Source organism: Andrographis paniculata, unplaced genomic scaffold, assembly GCF_009805555.1.
Source record: "Andrographis paniculata isolate CXL003 unplaced genomic scaffold, ASM980555v1 Contig89END, whole genome shotgun sequence".
NCBI lineage: Eukaryota > Viridiplantae > Streptophyta > Magnoliopsida > Lamiales > Acanthaceae > Andrographis > Andrographis paniculata.
The window spans coordinates 1,019,507-1,036,039 of NW_026137627.1; the positions used below are offsets into that span (position 1 = coordinate 1,019,507).

At 36.4% G+C, this 16,533-nt stretch overlaps 2 protein-coding genes across 9 annotated transcripts; one reads left to right on the forward strand and one right to left on the reverse strand.

Annotated features, from left to right (window-relative positions):
• Window positions 1-733: 733 nt before the first annotated feature.
• On the reverse strand, window positions 734-6,284 carry LOC127242927 (peptidyl-prolyl cis-trans isomerase CYP63). 5 transcript variants are annotated; one of them, XM_051262671.1, is made up of 14 exons: window positions 6,154-6,284; window positions 5,373-5,504; window positions 5,231-5,285; window positions 4,883-4,971; window positions 4,599-4,623; window positions 4,460-4,498; window positions 4,231-4,348; window positions 3,970-4,124; window positions 3,521-3,884; window positions 3,221-3,357; window positions 2,899-3,085; window positions 2,083-2,421; window positions 1,916-1,999; window positions 734-1,360 (listed from the first exon to the last, which is right to left on the reverse strand). In XM_051262671.1, exons 2-14 carry the CDS (start codon window positions 5,448-5,450, stop codon window positions 1,030-1,032), a joined length of 2,001 nt encoding a protein of 666 aa, XP_051118628.1. In that variant the 5' UTR covers window positions 5,451-5,504; window positions 6,154-6,284; the 3' UTR covers window positions 734-1,029. The 5 variants fall into 5 exon arrangements, with proteins under 5 accessions (XP_051118628.1, XP_051118630.1, XP_051118631.1 ...); XM_051262673.1 differs by having other exon boundaries at window positions 5,373-5,486; window positions 6,154-6,283; XM_051262674.1 differs by having other exon boundaries at window positions 1,916-1,996; window positions 5,373-5,542; window positions 6,154-6,281.
• Window positions 6,285-6,964: 680 nt separating this feature from the next.
• LOC127242926 (protein transport protein Sec24-like At3g07100) lies at window positions 6,965-16,245 on the forward strand. 4 transcript variants are annotated; one of them, XM_051262665.1, is made up of 14 exons: window positions 6,965-7,105; window positions 7,927-9,044; window positions 9,145-9,283; window positions 10,230-10,420; window positions 11,016-11,123; window positions 11,212-11,415; window positions 11,613-11,844; window positions 12,299-12,448; window positions 12,548-12,704; window positions 12,971-13,098; window positions 13,256-13,578; window positions 13,739-13,912; window positions 14,553-14,806; window positions 15,810-16,245. In XM_051262665.1, the coding sequence occupies exons 2-13, from the start codon at window positions 7,953-7,955 to the stop codon at window positions 14,784-14,786; spliced, it is 3,132 nt and encodes a 1,043-aa protein (XP_051118622.1). In that variant the 5' UTR covers window positions 6,965-7,105; window positions 7,927-7,952; the 3' UTR covers window positions 14,787-14,806; window positions 15,810-16,245. The 4 variants fall into 4 exon arrangements, with proteins under 4 accessions (XP_051118622.1, XP_051118623.1, XP_051118624.1 ...); XM_051262666.1 differs by having other exon boundaries at window positions 15,814-16,245; XM_051262667.1 differs by having other exon boundaries at window positions 14,553-14,791.
• The last annotated feature ends 288 nt before the right edge of the window (window positions 16,246-16,533 follow it).

Genomic DNA, 16,533 nt, shown 5'->3' on the forward strand with positions numbered 1-16,533 from the left:
AAATATAATATTTGAAAATAATAATAATAATAATAATAATAATAATAATAATACAAATGACAGCTTTTGCTGCCAGTTTGCAGCAAATGTTGGAGAAGGGGAGCTGACCCGGTTTGGGAGAAAATACTGTGCAAAATGTTTGAGAGAAAATACTGTGCAAACACTTTGCACATTATTTTCTCCCAGGCCAGAAGAAACAAGATCTAAAGCATGCTCATCAATACAATTAGTTTGTTCGGTTGTAATTTACAATATAATATTAGTTTGAATTTTTATTTAAATAATATTTTAATATTTCCTCTGTTTCATAAAAAGATGCTATTAATAATTATATTAATTGCAGTATCTATCTAATATAATTAATATCTTTACAGCTTTCAATATATTACACAAATATCATTACTTTTATATCACAATAAAAGTATTTTTGATTTTATAGGAAGGAGGTAGCATAAGATTTTGTAAGAAAAAATACCCTACTAGAAAAAAAGTTGATAATTGGTAAAATTTATCGCATACTTTAATTTGCAACAAAGAATAATTTCATGAAAAATTTATATTACAATTTTCGTAAATAGCTAATTGAAATTATTTTTGACTTAGCCGACATGTGCCTGCTGGCATGCCATGCAGATACCACATAGGCATCAAGGACTAAATGCCCGAAAATTTTCCCTTTTAAGTCTATTTAAAACAGCCTCTAGTCAGGAGGCTAAAATGATAAAAATGTAAATTAATGAACTAAAAAACAGTTTATATTTAATAATCTCCTTATCTTCAGCAAAATCTTTGGACGGAACACAACAAACATCAAAACTGCAGACATACGAAGCTACCCACCATTAACCAATGCCCAAAATATCTTTCAACGAAAACCAAACCAAACAAAAAACAGCAAATTTTAGAAAAACAAAGAGCTACAACACAAAACCCAGAAACAAAAAAAACCTTCGAAACAAACTTGCACGTTACCTAATAGTGTATAATATAGCATAGCATAGCATAGCTGCAACTGTAAATGTAGTTTAGTTAACTTACGCCGTTATCAGGGCTCACATCTTCGTACGAGACCAATCCCCGTCGCCCGTTCGAAGGGGAGCTCGGCGGCGACAGTTTTTCCGGCTGCTTCCGCGAAGCAAGTTCACGGAATTTCGATGGTTCCGGGCTGCGGCTTCGGGATCTTGAAACGGGTCTTTGAGGGGACCGATCATCCCTTTGTGGTCCGAGTCGAGATTTTAATCTGTCGCTGAGCACAGGTCGCCTTTCTGCGGGGCTAGGACTACGGCTATGGTGCCTGCGACGACCCCGGTAGGGGGGGCTCCGAGAAATGGACCTGCTCCGACTCCTCCGCCGTTCGTATCTAACACCAATTTTATACGATATATCATGGCATGGAATTATTATTAATCGATGGATCGATAAAAATTATTTCCAAGATAGAAATAGATACAGCAGGAATCAAATATAGGGTGTGCTCATCCAACAAGGGTTTTCGACGTGCTTCTCGATTATATTACTAAAAATACACAATATATATATTCTATCTACCCAAAAAAAAATATTTAACATACTTTTCAATTCCTAATTTAAAAAACATGGCCAAAATCACAAAAGTCAACATATCCATACTAATGCTAGATAATGAAAACTTAAGGTGTGTTTGTTTAGATTCATTCAATTTTTTCCTAACAAAAAATCAAATCAAACACCTATTTTTTATTTTTTTTTATATTATACTAAAAATCAATTTTACATTTAAAACATTACATCAACACCTATTTATATAACATCAATTTTACAACTATTGCAATTCAAAATTTTTACTATTCAAATCCCAATTCAAAATCCAAAGCCCCAGACAAACACACCCTTAGTATGAGATATTAAAGGAAAGGGGCGGGACAGACAGACAGACCTGGGTGGGCTCCGTCTTCTTGGAGGACTCTGGTAGCGCATAGGTGGCGATCGTTCGAATCGATTTCTGTAGCTCGAATACCTTCTAAAACAATCATAGATAGAAAATTGATAATATTTTGTGATATAATCAATTTCGAGAAATAAGATATAGCACTCAGGAGCTACCTGTCGTTGCTCCTTTGGATATTTCTTCCACCATATCGAAAAGATCTATCGGGGGAACGTTCTGGAGATGGTGTACGATATTTTCTAACATATGAGAATCGATCAGTAAATCCACGCCCTTTTCTAACGCGTTTTGGAGTTCCTCCTGGGGAACGGCTTCGAGATCTATCCTTTCCGGCTGGTTGAGTTCCTTTGGTTGCAGGGCCCTTTGAAGAAACTTTCTCAACCTGCTGATCAGATGAAACAAGAGGCTTATCGCTCTCTTCAAGTCTCGGACTTCTGCTTGGAGAACGGGGATGATTAGATCTTGGCTTTTCGTCATAACTTGGACTCGCACTCCTGCCAATGACAAAAAATGTAATGTCATAGTTAGGCATGAAAGAAGAGACGAGAGGATTTGCAAAGCAAAATGTAATAAGAAACCAGCAGACCAAATTGGAATTTCATTTCCTTAGTATGAAATGAATAATTATAATAGCGTGCATAATTCCAAAAAGTAAGGGTGTATTTGTTTGGGGGTTTGAATTTTGGATTTGGGATTTGAATAGTAAAATTTTTGAATTGACATGATTGTATAATGTAATATAAATAGGTGTTAGATGTGATATTTTAAAAGTAAATTGATTTTTACTATAATATAGTAAAAAATAAAATATTGGTGTTTGATTTGCAGTTTCTGAAGGGGAAAATTTGATGAATAAATAAAATCCTACAAACAAACAGACCCTAAAAGACAGATAGTTGGGAAGACTGGCAAAATAAATCAATAACATGAAAAGAAAAGAAAAGAAAAGAAAAGAAAACCACTGCATAAACCTGGATTTGCTTAAGTTATGGCGTCCAGCAGCTTCACTATTGCTCACATGATCCAGGCCATTATTGTTGTGGCTATCATTCCTCCGTGACAATTCACCCTCTTCGTGAGCCAAGTCTTTCCCATAATCATTTGTTTGCTGTTCCAAATTTCCTGAGTCTGCAGGAGTCGAGAACTTATTCTCCTTTCCTTTAGGATATACAGCACAAGAAAGAATTGTGTCAATACAAGAATATATTACTATTGAATTCTGCCTAAGTCATGAAATGAGAGCTAAAACAATGAAAATGAACATGATGAACAAGTCGGCGGTGTCTAAAGTACCCAGGTTCTCTGATGGTTTCTTCTCTTCTTCAATTAATCTTTTACTTTTCTCAAGAGTTTTGTCTTTACTTTTCCTGTCCTTATCAGAGCTGCTAGTGCTGCTGTCAGTGTCATCATCGCTAGAACTTCCTGAATCCCTAAAAAGTCAAATTCCAAAAAAGAAAGTGCATATGAGAGCATGATTACTGCAATACTCGTGCTGTTCCTCATAATTGTGAAAAAATTTGCGCACATAGACAGCTAACAGCTGAAAACACTTCATTGAGATGAAAAGGCATTTCTTGGGAAGTAATGCACGACCTTTTAGATTTCCGCCTTGATCTTTTATAGTGCTTCGCCTTTCTCTTATCCTTCCCAGCATCCCTCCTGTTCTTCCCTCGTTGGTTCTTTCCCCTCTTTGACACTCTCCTTTTTTTCCTTCTTCTTCCATCACTAGATGAAGTTGAAGAATCGGATTCTGAAGAAGAATACATATCAGAGTCTGAGGAATCAGTCTCTGATGAATCTGAATCAGATTCAGAGCTGTAAGAATCAGATGAATCAGATGAAGAATAGCTCCTCTTTCTTCTCTTATCCTTCGAAGTTTTTTTCTTTCCTTTGGCTTGATCATCAGAGTCATCATTTGTTGTCTTGTCTCTAGTAGATTTAGATTTTGTCTTCTTTTCTGAAACCCAAGCAGAAATGTGAAAATTAGAAGCAGTTAAAGATACATAAAAAAGACTGATCTGGTTATTTCATGATTGCAGCACCTTTCTCAGCATCAATTTCCGTTTTCCCCTTTGGCATCTCACCACAATCTACAATTTTCACAAGTCCCAATGGCTTTCCATCATCTGTTCCTAACTGTTCCAATTTCTTAACAACATCCATTCCTTTCACAACTTGACCAAAAACAACATGTTTTCTGCCCATTGAACAATAAAACCTCAATTTAGAATAAGACAGCATTTTGAAGATAGGAAGAACAGGCACATCATAACGACCAAACTGAACTATGAAAATTTTAATACCCATTAAGATGAGGCTGGCGCTTGAAAGTTATAAAGAACTGAGACCCATTTGTATCTGGACCACCATTAGCCATTGAAAGAAAACCAGGCCCAGTGTGATCCAACTTGAAATTTTCATCTGAAAAAGATGCAATTTGGATTTCAATCAAATATAATGACAAGCAAGCATACTGAAAGGGCAGATCTCAAATGCCAAAGAATAAATAAATGAAAAACAAAACAAACATACCAGCAAACTTTCCTCCATAAATACTTTCCCCACCGGTGCCTGCAAACCATCAAAAGGAGAAATCTTACATGATTGAGAATGAATATGGAAGGTATTGAATACCTGCATCATTTGAAAGTAGATCTGAAGAAATGCATACCATTTCCTTTTGAAAAGTCGCCTCCCTTCAGATCGAAAAAAAAAAGTGTAAGTTAATCAACAGCGTGCAACTGCGCACATACATTTAGTCCAGGAATTGCAAAATCCAGAGATACAAAAGTGTGCATCAGAAAATAAATATCCAATACTAACTTTTGAACCACTTCAAATCTATTGTTATGTAACAGAACCAGACTCCTAGAGGATCGATCTCCTAATCCTCCGTAAACATAGCAATTAATGCAAATGCATCGAATGAATGTTCTAAGCATATTTTCCACTTACTTGAGCCATAAATCCTTTAATAATTCGGTGAAATGTCGAGCCCTTGTAGTGCAACAGTTTCCCAGTTGATATTCCTACACCCTTCTCACCTGCAATGAAATATGAAATAACAGTGAAAAGAATGAACCTCTGTAAACGATATTTGAGGTGTAATGTTGATGTTAAAACTATAGATTCAAAAAACAAAAGAGAAAAGCCGTTCCTTCTATTTCTATTCAAATTAAACTTGACCTAAAGAAAAAATGCACAGCATGAAGACCAAAAAAAAGAAAAAAAACCCTACATAATTAATACTGCAGAGAAACAATAAAGATAATAATAATAAAAAAATTGCATTGATCTGTTTACCAGTGCAGAGTGCCCGAAAATTTTCAGCAGTCTTGGGCACAACATCAGCGAACAACTGCAAACATATAACATTAATAAGCATAAAAGATATCAAGAGACACAATTTTTAAGATTTAGAAGGAGTTTTGCATAATACAATTACCTCAATAACAATTCTTTCGGAAGCATCTCCATCAATTGAAATATTCAAGAAAACCAGTGGGTTTTTAGCCTTTTTCATATCTTCTAGTCAGAGTATAAGATTAGCCACAGATATCTGGATATACAGCAACAGCTGCTGAAAAAATCCCTTCAACTTCTATAAAAGCATGTCTATAAAATTAAATGACATGAAACAATGCGTATCAGACAACTTTTCATATAGAATGGCGTAAGGATTGACACATAATCAAGCTATATCTGCAAATAATCTTAATTTTGGTTGGCAGGGAAACAACAATTTTGTTCATGAAAGCTTAATATCCCCCACAACTAAAAGCAATTTAAATTTTTATTAAATGTCTTGAAAATAATCAACAGAAAGACGTAACAATAAGCAGAATACACAACAGACCAATATGATTAACCTGTTCAAATTCAAACATCAGAATCACAGCACGATCTAACAACGTTTTGAGCACCAATTCATCAGCGAAAAACGAAACAGGTAAAGATCCAAGACATATAAAGAGGCAGCAAAGCATTACCAAAATCGACATCCACAATCACAACAACATTTTTGCATTAAAAAAAACCGCGAACTACAATCGAGATTTATACACTATTAGATAGCACGCATAAAAGATCAAAGCAATTAACCGCCATTTCAAACAAACAATGAAAATGATAACAACAAAAAGGCACAATACCAAAACCCTAAACCCTAATAACTTCAGAAACCAATGGTGCGCATCTCCAGCGAGAAAACTACAAAACCAACGTACCTCTCCAGCTAGAAACCACTGATCCGTCGGCGGATGCGTAATGATATATCGTTCACCGATGATACTCTCTCTACTACTCACTCATGGATTCCCGTCGCACTTCCGCTTCCACGAGTGACCCTTTTACCAGCCCTTGATCAATGATATAGATGATCCAACGGTCCAAGTTTACTGGGCCATTCAATGATATATATGATCCAACGGTCTATATTTTGTTGGGCCATTATTTAATGAACCAGCCTTTCAAATCTGGGCTAACTTTTGTTATCGGGCTTCAAAATGGGCCCCGCTATCGGTAAATGACCAAAACCCGAATATAATCGGGTTCAAATGGTCCGACCCTGTGAGTTACCCTTTTACCAGCCCTTGATCAATGATATAGATAATCTAACGGTCCAAATTTACTGAGCCGTTATTCAATGATATAGATCATCTATCGGTCCAATTTATTGGGCTATGATTCAATAAACCAGCCTTTCAAATTTGAGCTGCCTTTTATTATTGGGCTCAAAATTGGGCCCAATTATCAGCAAATAACCCAAATCCGAATAGAATCAGGTTCAAGTGGACCGACCCGGTGAGTTACGCTTTTACCAGCCCTCGATCAATGACATATAATCTAACGGTCGAAATTTATTGCGCTATTATTCAATGAACCAGCCTTTCAAATCTGGGCTACCTTTTGTTTTTGGGCCGAAAAATAACCCAAACCCGAATATAATCGGGTTCAAATGATCCGACCCGGTAATGGCTAGAATTGAAGAGCGTGAACTGTAACAATAAGCGCTTGATTATTTTTTACTTTGAAGTTTTTACTCTAACTAATGAATCGATTATATTATTTGCCTAAGAACAGCCCCAAGAGTTCATTCTTTTTCGTCGCCCCGTGTGTGATTGCCGGCTCTAAATTACCCTCTGATTTCCGCTCCCGGCCGGCGAGATCTCCGTACAGGTAATTTGAAATTTCTGGATTTGTTGATCGGGAATTGTTGGGGTTTCGTAGTAGGAGTGGCGCGTCGTCTCGATTTTACCTCGAATCTAATTTCGGGTTTTATTGTTTGGTTTTCGAGATCGTTTTTTGTGTAGATTCACTGGGAATTTAGTCACCCGATTGATTGATGATGCCTGATTTGGCGTCGCCTAATTATGTATGATTGTATCCGCTGGGCAGTGCGCGTGTAATGCGTTTAGTTCAATCCAGATCGTATTTTTAATTTCCGAAGTGTTTGATGCTTTCCTTGTTTTGATTTCTTTTAAAATCTGTTCTTGGTCTTAGTCGCGAAATTCTTTGCACCATACTTGTGTATTAGCTTGGTTTTCACCACGTTGAACATTGTTAGTGGATTTGCAGAGAAGAGAAGATTGCAACTTGAAATTGTACTATACACTAAGAAAGAATCTTTGGTTTTGTTATAGATACTTGCGCATCGTATTCTTAATGAGATTCATTCTGTACTTGCTTGGATGTTACCACAAATTTCCTTAAAAAGTTAACCTTGGCAAAGACTGCCTATATGAAATTGAGATACCTTTGGTGAATAATTAATTTTGAGGATCTAACTTGCTGTTTTTCCTTGATCTTTTAGTTTTAACGTTGCCAATGTGAAACTGTATTCACTATACTTTATTTTTGGCTAATTATATGGCAATTTCAATGCCAAACCTTGCACATATAGTTTATGATGTATATTAAACAAGAATGTGGTGGCTCTAGACTTTCTGACTCACATAAGTTGGTAAAGCGTTGCTTACAGAGTATTATCTTTTGTTTAGGTGGTCGATATAGAGAAAAGATCTTCATGGGAACTGAGAACCTTAACCGTCCAAATTATCCATTAAGACCAGCTGCAACACCTTTTGCTGCTCAACAAGGTACAACACCCTTTGGATCATCTGGTCCTGTGGTTGGATCAGAAGCTTCTGCATTCAGGCCTGCACCTCCTGCTTCCTCTCAATTTCAAAGACCTCCCTTATCGAGTGGACCTTTTGTTGGATCAGAGCCAACTAGCTTTAGACCACCTCCATCAATCAGACCAAATGACCTGGTTAGACCACCTCCACCATCATTGTCGTCCTCATATGGCCCACCAGCTTCTGGATTTCCGAGTTCCCCTGCTCCTCCACCACCCTCGATCGGTCAAGTACCTCCTCCACGTACCTCACTCACAGGCCAGCCTGTAGCACCTCCACTCACCAGACCTCCTCCAGGTCAAGTTCCTCTTACACAGCCCCAGCCACCTTCAGTGCCCATGGGATCACCTCCTCAAAGCCTTAAAATGGGACAACCTAATCCAAATATTCCCCTGCGTCCTGACCAACAATTCCCGCCTGCTAGGCCAAATGCCCAACCTTCAGCACCCTTACCAGGGCCACCTTATCCTACTGCCAGAGGTACTTATCAGCCAGCATTTCCAGGCTATCCTAATGCCCAGCCATCTTCTGTTGCACAAGCTCCACCTATGCAGCCTGCCTCCTTCCCACTACAACAAGGGGGCTTTGCCCCAGCAGCACCCCCCGCTCCTTTTCTTGGACGACAAAGAGGTCCAGTTTCTGGTATACTTCCATCAGGCCTCTATCCAGGGAACCAAGTGCAGCAACATGGCATCACACCTCCCATTGCTCCATCACAGGCACTGGCAGAAGATTTTAGTTCACTCTCTCTTGGATCTGTACCAGGATCATTTGAAACAGGTCTTGATGTTGCAGCCTTGCCAAGGCCACTAGATGGTGATGTAGACCCAAAACCTCTTGCTGAGATGTATCCCATGAATTGTAGTTCTAGAGTGTTACGACTGACGACAAGTGGCATACCCAACTCTCAATCATTGGCATCACGTTGGCATTTACCTGTAGGAGCAGTTGTTTGCCCTCTTGCAGAATTTCCTTTTGGAGTGAGTTCATTGGATCTTATGCCCATTGACTGTATATATATAATACATACATGTCATTTATGTTCCATTTGTTCTGATTATCCCTTCAATTTTCATTCAGGAAGAAGTACCAGTAATTAATTTTGCCACGACAGGCATCATCCGGTGTAGAAGGTGCCGCACTTACGTCAATCCATATATCACTTTCACAGATAGTGGAAGAAAGTGGAAATGCAACATATGCTCGCTGCTCAATGATGGCAAGTTTTCTGAAATTATAGAATCTAGACTCAGTTTTTAGAGATATTGCTATAGAACCGAATCACTCTCCTTGTTATTAAATCATTGTTGAAATCTACATGTTACTGGTCTTTGAACCCCTAACTCTATTATTCAATCCATTATATTTAGCCTTACTGGTTTGTGGAACCTTTTAGATGAAAATAATAATAATAATAATAATAGTAATAATAATAATAATAACTTTCTTGTTTTCAACTTGTTGCAAATAGGAAACAGAATCAGGGAAAAAAATGATTGAATCAGTTCATTCCATCCTCAGTTCTTTATGGTTTTTATATATTTGATTATTTTCAATTATAGAGATACTTTTCTGTTCATTATTAGCAAATCCGACCCTTAGAATTTGGTCTGCCTCTCAATTATTGGAGAACCACCAGAAAGCATAGCACTATAGAAACTGTGTTCCAACTTGCCTGTCATATAAAATTTGTTAACCAAGCTTCTATATGCTGCTATCTGCCTATCTCTTTGCATCATCATATAGATTTATTTCAGTTCAGTTTGTATTGTCTTGAGAAGTTGTATCTTTTGCAAATGAATTTGTTCAATTGATAAACTGGAGGTAATTTATGTAGATTGCCACCAAAATGTGGTACTTATTACCTATCATGTACAAGTTTCAAATTTTTCTTAAGTGGAATTGCGTCACTGACTAATCATCATTCTCAGCATCAAGTATATGTAAATGATGTACCTAGTAATACCTTGAATACTGACCGTGTTGAAGCCTCCAAGCACAATTTTTGGGCTTATGTGATATGTCCACCTATGCCTTAGACTCTAATTATGTCCATTTATAACCTATTTAACTATAAATATATATTGATTATATTCTCATTAGTAATCCTTTACGTTAATTTTGTTTTATGATCTCGAGGATGTATTTTGGTTTCTTATTTGCAGTTCCGGGTGATTATTTTGCTCATGTGGATGCTAGTGGTCGAAGAGCTGATTTGGATCAACGGCCTGAGCTCACAAAGGGTAGTGTTGAATTTATTGCTCCAGCAGAGTACATGGTCCGCCCTCCCATGCCACCACTGTACTTTTTTCTCATAGACGTCTCAATATCTGCAGTTAGAAGTGGAATGCTTGAGGTAACAGTTCGAACAGCATTGAACCTTATATTTGTCAAGATGATAATCTATTTTAAACTGTCAAAATGTAGTTTACATAAGGCCAATTCTTCTGTTGTTGAATTAAGTTTATTGTGTTTTTGAGGTAATAGTTGTTTGTATACAGTCAGGTTAAACTTATACATTTGAGGCTTTAAAATCAGACCGAATTTTACACTAAAGATATGTAATCTTACAGTCTTGCTTAAAACGGAAATGTGTTGTTCTTGATTTTTGGTTCTTTATTCTGCTTCTTCCTGAGCACTAATTAAAATTCCAGAACTAATTTAACTGTGGGGCATACTGGCATAAGTTCCATTTTAGGTGCTTAGAGTTTTTTTTTTCTTCTCTAAATATTTTTAATTTGAAATTGGGTAGAGTCGAGTAGATTCACGTGTAGGGCTGATAATGGCATCACTGGTTCAGTCTATGTATATTTATCATAACTATTATTTCTGTTTGGGTGCATACTGATGAAGGTCATTTTTTTCTATCCATTATATATGCAGCCATTTACCAACCTATTATTGTCTAAAGTTTTTGATGCATCATTTCTAGTTTGTGTAATGTGTTGCAGATCGTGGCACAGACTATTAAATCTTGTTTGGACAGCTTGCCTGGTGCTCCCCGAACACAGATTGGTTTTATAACTTATGATAGTACAATACATTTCTATAATATGAAGGTAACATACAGTTGGTGCCTATTTTGTAGCTTTTGTCTATAAATCTGCTTAGCATACCATGGTGAATGACCATATTTTCTTGTTTTAGTCATCATTGATGCAGCCCCAGATGATGGTCGTCTCAGATTTAGATGATATTTTTGTTCCACTGCCAGATGACCTCCTAGTCAACTTGTCAGAATCCAGAGGTGTGGTGGATGCATTCCTTGATAGTCTACCCTCCATGTTCCAGGATAATATGAATGTAGAATCTGCCTTTGGTCCAGCTCTTAAAGCCGCATTCATGGTTATGGTGTGTTTGCCTCTTTCATTTGTATTACCATTATCTTGGATAAGTAACTGTTGTTTCATTTATCATTGAAAAATCTATTCTAATATCCTATCTTGTCTGGGATACTTGCAGTCTTTAGATTTCTTGTTTATATACTGAAGCTCTGGAAAATTGTTCCCTTCAACTGTGTGCTAATTTAATTTCTGCTGAATGTTCAGAGCCAACTTGGTGGGAAGTTGTTAATCTTCCAGAATTCCCTGCCATCACTAGGTGTTGGTCGCCTAAGGCTGCGTGGAGATGACATTCGAGCATATGGAACAGATAAGGAACATACTTTACGAGTACCAGAAGATCCATTTTATAAACAAATGGCTGCTGATTTTACAAAGTATCAGATAGCAGTGAATGTCTATGCTTTTAGCGACAAGTACACAGATATAGCATCCTTAGGTATGTGTTAATTTACACATATAATCAAATCTTTAATATGAAAATTTCTGTTTTTGATATTATAATCTGAACCTATTGGAGGGGCGAATACTGCATAATACTGGATGTCATACAACGAATTAGGCCTTTGTTTTTTTCCCATGTCTTGTAATATAATCAAAAGGATTCATGAAAGAGCATGGAATTGGTCTTGTACTTAGTGATTCAGTAGGAGTTTTAGTACATAGAAGATTGTAGGCTGGCAACCCATGAATTAACTGTACGCAAAAGTATTTCTGCATTGCTAATAGTCATGGATCATTGGAATTATACTACAGAGATAATGCATTGTAGTTTTAATTAGTGCTATTCATTTACAAAGCTACTGAAATAGTATTATTAACTATAACTTAAAATTAGAATTCCACTTGCTTTGTGTTAATTTCGTAACATGCTATTATCTAATGATTTATAGGAACACTAGCAAAGTACACGGGTGGTCAGGTCTATTATTATCCAAGTTTCCAGTCCAGTGTTCATTCTGATAAACTAAGACACGAGCTGAGCAGAGATCTTACCAGAGAGACTGCATGGGAAGCCGTCATGCGTATCAGATGTGGAAAAGGTGTGACGGGTTTCAAAATTGGAAATTTTAACCGTCTTCTTTGTTTGCCTTACACCAATTGTGCTGTTAGATGATCTTACATCTTTTCTGTATCTGTAGGAGTGCGGTTCACATCTTATCACGGAAATTTCATGCTACGATCCACAGATTTACTTGCACTTCCTGCTGTCGACTGTGATAAAGCTTATGCAGCACAGCTGTCTCTTGAAGAGACACTGTTAACCACTCAGACTGTGTACTTCCAAGTTGCATTACTGTATCCTTATCAGCGAAATCAACACCATACAAATGTGTTCATATATAACCTTGTTTTTAAACATAGTTTCTTATTTATATGCCTTTGCGCTTCATCTTGTTGAAAAATAAATAAATTCTTATATACATTCAATATGTCAGGTTGTTGAGGATTTTCGATAACTCTATGATTGTTTGCTACATGACTTCCACAACATGCATTTTGAGACCCTTTCAACCTTAAACTGGCGTCAATATCGGAATAAAAGGTCCTTAATCAGATCTAAGATATACATCATCCTCTGGAGAAAGGCGTATCAGAGTACACACTGCAGCTGCTCCTGTCGTTGCAGATCTCGGAGAAATGTATCGCCTGGCTGACACGGGGGCAATTATTTCTTTATTTTCCAGGCTAGGTAAAGAAACTTAACTCTCAACTTGCCATCTGACTTCCTTATATACACTTTGCATACTTGGAGAAAAGAGAAAGGAAAAGATTGAAATCTCTGTATATTTATTTGTTACGACAAATAAGGTGTATATTAATGTCTTGAAACGTGACGCAATATGCAGCAATTGAAAAAACTTTGTCCTCGAAGTTGGAAGATTCTCGGAATGCTGTTCAACTTCGAATTGTCAAAGCCCTCAGAGAATATAGAAATCTTTATGCTGTTCAACATCGATTGAGTGGAAGATTGATATACCCCGAATCACTAAAATTCTTGCCCCTGTATGGATTAGCACTATGCAAATCAGCAGCCCTTCGTGGTGGATATTCTGACGTGCAGCTTGATGACCGCTGTGCAGCTGGTTATACCATGATGGCCTTACCTGTAAAAAGTTTGCTAAAATTTCTATATCCAAACCTAGTTCGTGTAGACGAGTTCCTTGTACAAGTAAGTATCTTGCACTTTTCCCGTTTATAGGGGTTAAGGCGAGACCCACAACCTTTATTACAATTAATTACCTGCATTCTTTCTTTTTTTCTGAAGAAATTAAAGGTTTTGCTTTGTAATGTGATATTTACATTTCCTATTTTCTCCCTCCACATTTCAGGGAGAAGAATTCGACATCACAAGGAGAATTCCGCTGACTGCTGAGAGCTTAGATACCCGAGGTCTCTATATCTTGGATGATGGTTTCCGATTTGTCATATGGTTTGGCAGATCTATTTTACCTGATATAGCGAGAAATTTGCTTGGGGAAGATTTCACCGGGGACTTCTCAAAGGTGAGAATCATTTACCATATTATCTATTTTCTTATCATTCTTCTGTTTGTAGTATGCTATTTAAAGTATCTGAAAAGGATTGTTTTCTAATTTGAGTTGAAGAAACATGATATTTATTTTATGCAAGTGTGAAACCGTGCATGATGTTTGTTTAATCAGTTTAATCAGTCGGAAAAACCTCATTGATCTATGCGTTAATATATTGAACACTAGTCATTTATTTAATGCAACTTTTATAAAATGAAAGTCCGATTTTATTTTATTTTTTCAAAGCCGTATTAAAACCCCCCCTCCCGAAGCCTTTGACAATGTAATTTTACTTTTACAAATCTATAGTTCGTAAATCCAAAACATACTTATGTGAAGTGTTCCTAACTTGAGGAAAGCTACATGTTTACTTTACTATTGTAAATCAAATTACGTGAAAGTGACCTCTTATTAGGTGAGTTTCATGCTTCAACATTTAGTGTGAATAAAGTTTTACCGACATTATTCAATTTTCATTACATACGAAGTTGCGTATTGCCGGTTTTTCACATCTTAGTTTGTTACAATTTGTGTTACTGAGAGTGCTACTTCCTGCAGCTATATTGTTAATTATCTCCATTTTACGTATGTTTCGCATTGCCTCTGATTTCAGGTTAAGCTTTCACTAAGAGACAATGAAATGTCGAGAAAGCTGATGACTATACTCGACCAGTTCAGGGCGACTGACCCGGCGTATTATCAACTATGTCATCTTGTGAGGCAAGGCGAGCAACCAAGAGAAGGTTTTTTCCTACTTACCCATCTAGTCGAGGACCAGATTGGTGGCGCAAATGGTTATGCTGACTGGATGTTGCTTCTATTCCGCCAAGTCCAACAAAATGCTTAAGAGAGGTACCGATGATAGTGGTAAGAATGTTGCATTTTTACATTATTAATCCGATACATTTATGTTTTTCTTCCCATTTTCTTACTTGTTGACGACTTTGACATAAAAGCATCGTATTTCTGCTCCTATCACATTGTTGTTTATTGCGCACATCATTTAGCTATGAATAGCAAAGGTGTCGATTGATGATAAAAGTGAATCACCAACGGTTTATTGTTAATTCTTTCTTGACTCCATATATGGCCCTTTTTACTAACTTAGCAATTGATTGATTCATGTCGAGCCAAATATTTTAGACAGCTGAAATCACTCAATTCTAACTCAAACCGTTTATTATCGTGTTGGGTTTGTGTTGACTTGTATACATGATTTGGTTGAAATCTTTGACCAAAATTCAATTATATCGTGTCGAATTTTCGTGTAAGTGTGCATGTTAGTTTTTATTTGTTCTAATGTAATGTGTATAGTAAATTAGGTTGGATTATTTAATATTGATGTAAATTTAAATTAATATGTAGATTAATTGTCAAATTGGATTTATTATACATAATGAATTAATTAATACTAATCGAATTGTCGTATCGGGTTCGAATTGAGGTATCAGTTCTAACTCAACCTGTTTATAATCATATCGGGTTCATGTTGACTCGTATACATAATTGAGTCGAAATATTTGACCTAAATTCAATTATCTTATGTCGGGTTCGTGTCAGGTGGTTGTGTTGGGTTAGTTTATACCAGCTATAGTTTTTACGCTGAAATTAAGCTTGAACAAATATATGTCGGCTTGACTTGCTTTCTGTGATATTATTATAACTCCTTGGACTAAGCAATCTCGGAAATGTAGGAATTAAATATACATAGTTCTCATTATTTGATTTGGCAAATGCTTTGTCAAAGTGTAGTTTCAAATATTTAGGTTCGATGATATACTTCCGTGTTGATAATTACTGTTAGTCTCAAGAAAAATAAAGAAAACCTGGAATTATCGATTTCACTTTCCTCTGATGATCTTATGGTCAGGCAGATTGAAGCTTGAGCTTTGGAGCTGATGATCAAAGTTTGTATTTCAAAGTTTTGGGACGCCATACGATTATGTGTAAGTACGTTTTTAGACGGCGAATCGAATCGCCTGATTAAGTTGTGATTCTGCTACTCTAAAAAGAACTTCCAAAGTGATGGATAATTCATTCTAAAGAGGAGAATTACTTGAGGTGTGCTTTTTGATTTGGTAATGAAGAACAGTTTTTATTGAAAATTTCAAAAAAATAAAGATAGAACTCCATGAATTCATTTCATGAAGCTCTCTTTATTTTTTGTTGAGACACTTGTTTTTTTTGTTTTTTGTGTTATTTCTTAGGTTACTTTTGGTGTACTATTACTATTTTGGATTTTAGGGCTCTGTATTTAGAGAACTAACATCTTTTTATCGAAAATTTTATTGGGTTTGATTTTTGCATTTGAATTATTTATTTAGTTGTTAATTTTTCTTTCGATTGTGGGTATCTAATTGCTAATGAAACTTGCTTTTCTTGATTAATGACGAAAGGATGAATGAGAATAATAAGTATGTTGGCTGCATTTTTACACCTATTTTGCTGTGGTCTATAATAAAGTACATTTAGGATTTGTTCTCTTATACATTCAAATTCAAACCAATATTATTTATGCACCATGTTTTTAATGAAAATATATTGTTTTATTTTATACTCACTCCATCCTTTGGAACTATAGTCTTGATTCTGTT